The 8,886-nt window shown below is 41.0% G+C and overlaps 1 protein-coding gene across 1 annotated transcript in view; it reads left to right on the top strand.

Moving 5' to 3' along the window:
* The first annotated feature begins 543 nt into the window (after positions 1–543).
* The window catches only part of kdm2ab (lysine (K)-specific demethylase 2Ab), a 13,571-nt gene continuing 5,228 nt past the window's right edge, over positions 544–8,886 (top strand). The window contains 16 exon segments of the mRNA XM_034230895.1: positions 544–733; positions 1,121–1,161; positions 2,948–3,086; positions 3,215–3,293; positions 3,460–3,506; positions 3,780–3,958; positions 4,536–4,642; positions 4,835–4,928; positions 5,284–5,437; positions 5,533–5,648; positions 6,288–6,414; positions 6,536–6,810; positions 6,935–7,012; positions 7,329–7,574; positions 7,749–7,877; positions 8,408–8,494. Of these exon segments, the coding sequence (XP_034086786.1) occupies positions 1,126–1,161; positions 2,948–3,086; positions 3,215–3,293; positions 3,460–3,506; positions 3,780–3,958; positions 4,536–4,642; positions 4,835–4,928; positions 5,284–5,437; positions 5,533–5,648; positions 6,288–6,414; positions 6,536–6,810; positions 6,935–7,012; positions 7,329–7,574; positions 7,749–7,877; positions 8,408–8,494 (1,893 nt within the window). The 5' untranslated portion in view covers positions 544–733; positions 1,121–1,125.

Below are 8,886 nucleotides of genomic sequence, written 5' to 3'. Positions count from 1 at the left end.
CTCAATTAAAATGAAACAAAATTAAACATGATAAAATCAAAAAAATCCACATTCACTATAAAACGTTTCATGTTAATGATGGAGGTTCAGTACAGTACAATAGCACCCATTATTTTAATACACACATGGCGTGAAGCATTTATCTAATTAAATAGGCCTAGGCGTAGCCTACATGATAAAATAAATTCCAGGGTACAAGCAAGAAATTGCTTAATTGCTTACAATGGCTATTTTTAACTATCCAATAACACAGAAAAGGAAGTTCTGATATTTCAAGTAGCCTACATTATATATACAATCTGAAGGCCTACTGAATGCAGTACCTTGAAGTGGAGTATATTCATAGTTATTATAGTTATCACCCCACTCTTGAACCACCAGATAGTGGAAGTTAAAACGAGTACACTTGTATATACATATTATAATCATGTTTAAATAGCACATGTTCTGTCCAATGAGAGTGTCCCTATGCTAATTTCTGTAGCAGTGAGGCAAATAGGGGGGTGGGCCTTGAGCTTTTTTTTTACTTAGTGTGTATGTGTATGTGTGTTTTCTGACCAGCTGAAAATGGCGGCTCGAAGCGTCGAATCGTTCTAACTTTATCGCACAATAATAAACACAACAGTATACTCGGCCGTTATCGAATAACATGGGGAGAGACTTTGCTGAAGGGCTGCGGACCCTTTAGCTGGGACACATTACTTTCACCACTAACGGGAGTTGGAACGCAGAGGTAACGATAAAGAAGCCACCAACTGCCGTATATAGGCTAACGTCAGCTAGCTAGCTATCGTTAGCCGAGGACTTAAGCAAGGGCTTGTCAACTGTTCTAGTTTATGTTAACGACAGTGGAATAACGTTATTATTTACATGGACACATTGGTGGAGAATATCCCAGTTTAAAGGTTGTTGCTATATTTGGCACTTGTCTTCATACTGAAATGCAAGTTTAACGTAAATATGTTTGTACCATTAGCTTAGCATCTCTCTCGGCTAACGGCTAACTAGCTTCTCAGAGAGAGAGAGAGGTGTGTGTTTCTGTCCGACAAAACGTAAAACACAGGAAAACTTTTGAACGCTGATTGACCATCGGTGTAATTTAATTCTGTTTCTCTTCTAGATATCATGGAGGACCCTCATACACGGTACAGCAAACGCCTGGTGAGTAACTTAACCAAACTGTTAGCTTACCGGAACACTTGTTCTGTGTTTACAATGTTGTGTTTGGTTTTCATCATCATGTGTGAAAGAATACCCTATTTAATATGGCTACATGAAGTAAGTCTAGTGGATGTAAACCATTGTATTTGATTGTGTGGACTAATTTATTTTGGCACATTGGGTAATGACAGTAGTGGTCCCTTTTTTGTTTTGTGTGCCACCCTAATAACAACAGTAATGAACCTGTCTAAAGAGTTCAACAGAAGGTCAAGTTCACTGTTTAACTGTGCTGTGATACCCTGTTTCACCTCCTTACTATCTTTTCCCATGGTTGTAAAGTCATTAAGTCAGTGCTTTAAAACTACCTACTGTGTACTCTGAGAAATATGATTGATAGTAGTGGTGTGTGTGTGTGGGGGGGGGGGGGGGGGGGGGTTAAAATGATGCATATCTAAATATAATCAAGCTAATTCTACCAGTGTGGATGTAGTTATGGAAATCATGTCTAGGCTTATTTGTTGAACACACAGAAGCCTAATCAAAGCCCACATAAAGTGTTCCTTAATTGCATTTTTTTGATTTCCTTTGACAGTTTTATTACTTTATATGGAAACATCAGCATTGGTGGCTTTAATCTTATAAAACAGTTTTCAGTTGCATCTTATTGTCTTTCCGCTCAGTTATGATAGTGAGGAGTATCTGAGTTTAGATAATACCACATTTGTGCTATGGGGGTGGGGAGATGTGAGAGCGGGGGTGTTGTCCTTTATCCATCTGTCTAGCCAAGCAGTGCTGCATAGGGTGAATGGCAGGCGGGCAGAAGAGGGGGGTCAGTGTGTGGAAGATTAACCCGTGCTATTGTGATGCTGTATTGTTTGGTTACCACATGAACTGATTTGGTATTCTGGCTGAATGATCTGTTTGGATGTATTATTTGTGATGTGTGAAAGCATTAGTTTATCACTCATTTGAAATCCCTGTTACCACTGAGATATTGAACAAGAACATTTTAAAAATGCATTACGGGTCATTCCATACCATTTCAGTTTTTTGTAATTAATTATTAAATGATGACGAGTCATATCATATATTAATTAAAAGCAGCTAACCCATGCAATGAATTTTAACACATTTCCACACAAAAAATGTCAAGGACATTTAATAATCCTTTTTAGGAAAATGTATAGAAATATCTTTAAAGAACCTGCAGCTCAAACCTACCTTTTTTAATGTAATTCCAAATCATCTTTTTAGAAAGTGGATACCAGAGAACATGCGCCTTTTAAAAAAATGAAGAATCCATTGCTCGGGTTAAGAATAATTTATTTGTATTATTTAGTTATGTAACTATATATTATATAATTACTGTAAGCTTCTATTAACCAAAATACATGTTCAACATTATTTTCTCAGTTAGGATGTTCAGTAAGAATAACCAAACCTAGTGAAAAATAAGCTGTTTATGAGGCTTAGATATCACAAAAGAACAGTCACTCATTAGTTTTTCATTGAATACTGGTCGATATTAGTTTGTTTTTCCTTCCCAAGAAAATCATTACGTCTTTAGTCTGTTACGTCAAATATGTGTGATCTACAGATCAGCATTGCTGTGTGTCTGATTGTCTTCTTTAACCAAGCTGGCCCTGAATGATCTTTTTTGCAATAAAGCATCCAACATGTCTCCCTGCCAGTTATTCCTGTCCTCTTATCTTGTTCTCTTTCTGTTGCTCACTATTGTTTCTCATGTCTAAACTAGAGGTTAACAGAATCTGTGTTTTGTCCTCAGCGTACAGGGACGCGACGCCGCTACCAAGACGATGGAATCTCAGACGATGAAATTGAAGGGAAGCGGATGTTCGACCTGGACGAGAAGCTGCAGTGCAGCAGGTTTAACTCTGAATTGATCAAACACATGGAGGGAAAAGGTGAGAGGTTCAAACTAATCCAAGATATTCTTGGGATATCATTTCAATAAAGAAAGATGTCTGATGCAATGTAAAGATGATGCATGCTAACTGTTTGTTTTACATACTCTGTTGCTTGGTTTTTCTAGATTTCACATTTGAGTACATCCAGAGGGAAGGGCTCAGGGAGCCCATTATCTTTGAGGCAGCCAATGGCCTTGGCATACAGTAAGCCACATTGTTTGTCTCTAAACATAGCTTTGTTATTAGTTTTCTTATATACAGGTATTCTAGCTGAGTTATTTTAAAGCTAATAACCACTTAACCTGTTTGTGTTTGGAGATTCTTTTTTTCTTTTTTTAATAACATGCTTTTTGATTTGCTTCTCTTGCAGAATGCCAGACTCTGATTTCAGTGTGAGTGATGTCAAGTTGTTTGTCGGTAAGTTCTCATTTTATGCCCTTTATTGGCTTTCATCTTTATACACAACGGGTTGGACCTATAGAACAATTTGAACACTTTTTATATATCTTTGAGCAAGTATCAAGATATAAATGAAGGAAATGCTAAACTGTAAAGTGGCAATCACAACTCCCAATATTCAGGCTGTAATTTCTAGACATTCAAATCAATATAAAAGTAATACACACAATGGCAACGAGTATTTTAGGATAATACATTTTTGTTACTGAACTCCAATGAATTATTTTGCAGGAAGTCGACGAATTGTTGACGTGATGGATGTGAACACCCAGAAAGGAATCGAGATGTCGATGGCTCAGTGGAGACGCTACTATGACACGCCGCCATCAGAGAGAGAAAAACTCTACAACGTCATCAGTCTGGAGTTCAGCCACACCAAGCTGGAGAATCTGGTCAAACGGCCGGCTTCGGTGAGAATACACACATGAGCTTGTTAGTGTTTTACAACAGCCCCGATGTGCACATTAGGGCTGTGCGATTATGGCAAAAATCATAATCAGGATTATTTTGGTCAATAATTGATATCACAATTATTAAAAACCATTTAGTGAAAACAAATGGAACAGTATGTTTTTAACAGTTGATTACCCTGAACTTTAAGTATAATTCAACTGAAAAACCAATACAAATAAAAAACAATTACATTTCTTTCTTTTTTTTAAAATAAAAATAATAATCGTTTTATTTCGATTACGTTGGTTTCGTAATCGTTGCCAGCCAAAATCGTAATCGAGATTAAAATACGATTAATTGCACAGCCCTAATGCACATTGACAATGTCGTTTTGGAACTCTGACACCTTGAAGTCACAAAAAGATGATTTACCAGAAAATTCTCTGTTAAGAAAGAAGAGCTATTTATCCCAATCTTTTCTCCTCTGTTTTAACGCCTACATGCATAAAGCAGAGTCACTTATCACAGTCTGAGTTTGGTGCACACACATTTAATGTATGTTTTATACTACTTTCCTTTTTCCCTTTTGTCCAGGTGGACCTCATTGACTGGGTGGACAACATGTGGCCTCGCCACCTCAAGGAGAGACAGAGAGACTCCACTAACGCCATCATAGACATGCATTATCCCAAAGTGCAGAAGTGAGTAAACCAGAGGCTTAAAATATATAACATGTGCTCTGCTTTAGTTGGGATACATTACTCGTATCATATCCTACAGCAGGCATAGTCTTGATTCAATTCATAGTCTCTTAATGCCTGTTTTTATTTTCAACACTTTATCCTGTTATTCAAATCTACCTCGTGTGTCCTTGTTTCCTCCACTCCTCTCAGGTACTGTCTCATGAGTGTGCAGGGCTGCTTCACAGATTTCCACATCGACTTTGGAGGCACTTCCGTCTGGTACCACATCCTGCGAGGAGGAAAGGTCAGTCCGGGTGTCACGGCACACAAATCATACATTTCAGTTTTGGCTGCCTGTGGTGACCCAACGGCCTTTGAGTTTTCGGATAAATACTGTCACACACGACTTGAATATTACATGGTGAAAGGAAGCAACGTTTTTTTACTCCTGAATGACGTACATTTTTCTGAGCTTTTCACGCACTAGGAAAAAAGCCATTTATCAGACACCCTGCTCAGAATGTTGATGCTAAATCACTCTATATTACATTTAATCTCTGTTACACAGATTCAAATGCACATGAGTGCCCTGGCGGTGTCTTTATGTAAATGTTGACCTAAGACAATCAACGTGACCTTTTTACCTGGGACCCCTACAGGTGTTCTGGCTGATTCCACCCACACCCCAGAACCTGGAGATGTACGAGAACTGGGTTTTATCAGGAAAACAGGGAGACATCTTCTTGGGGGACAAGTGCTTTGACTGTCAGAGGATAGAACTCAAGCAAGGAAACACCTTCATAATCCCATCAGGTAAAGAAAATACGGGAGCCGTATACAGACCCCGAAAACCAAACGCACACTTGAGCACTACACAGCTACAGCATCTCGTGTCTTGTTTGTTGCAGGGTGGATCCATGCTGTGTACACCCCAGAGGACACGTTGGTGTTTGGGGGGAATTTCCTCCACAGCTTTAACATCCCCATGCAGCTCAACATCTACAGCATCGAGGATCGCACACGGGTGAGCAGCGCCTCACATCAGCTGTGGTCTTTTTATTCTGCTGTGGATACACAACACCTTGACACACAATTTGTTATTATGCAAAACGTGATTCAGAGTCTTATTCTGTGGAATTACTCGGAATAGAAAAACACTGGTGATATAATTCTTTTAACATGACTAGGTTTTCATCACCCATCAAGCTAAGGATACACAGATTTGCACTTATTTCTCTCCTCAACACATTTTAAATCATAAGTTTAGGACATCTGCCAACACTGAGTAACAATCCGATTGCAGTAGCACTAACACACAATTTCACAATCTTTATATTTTGGTAAGTAGAACTCATTACAATAAGTAAGTTACTAAGACTTAATATAGCTGATAAAAATGAAGTGGATTTGTCATGCATGTTGACAATCGTGGGAGACAAAACAAGAATATTTTCAGAATTGGGTTAGAACACAAGTTTTTTGTGATCGACAACTAAAAGAATCAGCTGGAGAACCACCCGTGGTTCAGAGCTTCTTAAGAGTAACTTGATTTGTAGGTATGTAGCAGCTAACACACATAGTTTCCATTTCTGTCATTGGTATTTGAGGAAACATGCACATGGAAAACATTTGAGACATTTCTGTTTCTCTCCTCCTCCTCTAGGTGCCAGCAAAGTTCCGCTACCCTTTTTACTATGAGATGTGCTGGTACGTCCTGGAGAGATACCTCTACTGTCAGACCAACATCTCCCATCTCACTCCTGAGTTCAAAAAATACTCCCTGGGCATAGGTGAGGACGGAGGAACACAAGAAAACACAACTACCCTCATTTTGTTCTCTTTTTCACACAGACCTAGTAATGAATCGCTCACTGACATAAACTTCAACGATTGTGTCTTCTCTGTTTTCAGGACTGACCAAGGCTGACATGGAAAACATCGACTCCAACAAGAATGGCACCTCTAATGGAGTCGACAGCGACACTGAGAACAAGGAGATAAAGGAAGAGGCGGTCAAAGAACAGGACGAAGAGGAAGCTAAAGAGACAGAAGCTCAACACCTGCTGACTCCCTTTGAGCTGGAGGGGCTGTGGAATCTCTTGGGGAAGCTGGAGGGGCTGCCGGAGCAGAAGAAGTGCGTCCCTGTGGGCATCCTGAACCCCGACGCCCTGCTCGATGACATGAAGGTGAGAGCCGTGTTCCTCTCACAATCAACTCACGCTGGATGCTACTACTTTGCTAATGTGGACCTTTAGATATATTAGATTTTTTCGTCTTAAAACTTGTCTTTTCTCCTTTGCACTTTTTCAGACTCTTCTAAAGGGGCATGTCAATGATGACGCCAAACTGTCCTACACTGGAGAGCCCATCGTCAAGTGGCCCAAAAGGGTGAGTACAGAACACATGACTACACACTTGGAGGTAGCTGGAAGTACAAAGTATGTCATAATATATTGTCTCTTTTTCACATTCAATTATAAGTCTAAATTGTTGAATAATATATTCCCACCTGCTATTTGTTATCAAATGAGTCAGGAGAAAATTGCACTTTACTTTTTTTCTTTGAAAGCAGTATAAAGCACAACTGAAACCATCTTTATATTTCTTAAAGTATTGGTGTTCTGAAAGTCCATATTTCCCTTGTATAGCGCTTCCATAATTCTAACCTACCTTCCGTACTTTCTCACTGATGTCCCTCATTCAGCCTTCATGGTATCAGCCCCCCACTCCCCCTCCCCCCGTCATTTACCGTCCTCGCTTGGGCACCAAGCCCCTGAGGTCCATCAAGCGCTCCTCCATCTCCGCCCTGCGGCGCCGGCGGGTCAGGTGTAAGCGCTGCGCCGCCTGCTGCAGGAAAGAGTGCGGCACCTGCCAGTTCTGCCACGACATGAGGAAGTTTGGTGGTCCGGGGCGCATGAAGAAGGGCTGCATCATGAGACGGTGTCTAGTGGTGAGTTGTGTGTGTATGTTCAATGTCAGGCTGGTTAAATAGGGTCAATTAAATGATGTAATCATAATTACCATAAGACAGAATTTGAATTCTTAGTAATGTTTATCAACATCATAACTTAAAGGACTATATTATGTTTAACCTTGGAGTAAATAACGTTTATCTCCTCCTCAGCCTGTCTTGCCGAACACAGCGCGATGTGCCATATGTGTAGAAGGGGAATCTGACGAATCAAATCCCAGCACTCACTCCCTGATGGAGTGCTCTGTGTGCTCGCAGATAGTCCATCGTCAATGCAATAAGGTAATCTGCTTCTAACAGTGAGGCTATAAACTGAGTGCACTGCCTAATTATGGCATGATCTGTTTTGCTCCCTATAAAGCTGCATGCGCAGGTCTGAAGAGCTGATTCAGGGTGTTTCTCAATGTCGAGTAAGGCTGCTCCAGAGCCACTATTTCAAGCATACTACGTCATCGAGTGCCGCCGAAGGACTGTTCCAATGTCCAGCATACTTGGAATTCTACCGAGCCCAGCGTACTTCGTTTGGAGAAATGTCGAGGCTGCACATGTGTAGACTCCGCGCTCTTAAAATCCCCACAATGCTTTGCGCACGGACCAATTTCCCCAAATGTGTGGTGGAAAATGTAAGGCGGGGCTTCTCATATGACGCACACTTGCACACTTGCTAGCCTGTTCCACTCTTTGTTTTCCGAATGCCCGGAAGTATTCTTGCCTCGCTTCTGAAGCAAGATGCTCGGAAGACATGTGCTACCAAGCAAGCGTACTCAACATTGAGAAACACCCTCAGACATTTGAACTGTTTGCTGTTTCAGGAGCCTGGTGAAGGGAAAATCAATAAAGATCTACCCAGCTGCTGGGAATGTCCCAAATGTTACCATGGAAAAGACTCAGGCTCAGAGGTAAGCATATCCTCTCTCTCTCTCTCTCTGTCTCTCTCTCTCACTCACTCACTCACTCACTCTCTCTCTCGCTCTCTGTCTCTCTCTCTCTCTCTCTCTCTCTCACTCACTCACTCACTCTCTCTCTCGCTCTCTGTCTCTCTCTCTCTGTCTCTCTCTCTCACTCACTCACTCACTCACTCACTCACTCACTCACTCTCTCTCTGTCTCTCTCTCTCTGTCTCTCTCTCTCTGTCTCTCTCTCTCTGTCTCACTCACCCTCTCTCTCACTCACTCACTCTCGCTCTCTGTCTCTCTCTCTCTGTCTCTCTCTCTCACTCACTCTCTCTCTCACTCACTCACTCTCGCTCTCTGTCTCTCTCTCTCTCTCTCACTCACTCACCGTCTCTCTC

The sequence above is a fragment of the Gymnodraco acuticeps genome, unplaced genomic scaffold, assembly GCF_902827175.1.
Source record: "Gymnodraco acuticeps unplaced genomic scaffold, fGymAcu1.1, whole genome shotgun sequence".
Classification (NCBI taxonomy): Eukaryota; Metazoa; Chordata; class Actinopteri; order Perciformes; family Bathydraconidae; genus Gymnodraco; species Gymnodraco acuticeps.
This window is presented reverse-complemented; position numbering and strand designations above follow the sequence as displayed.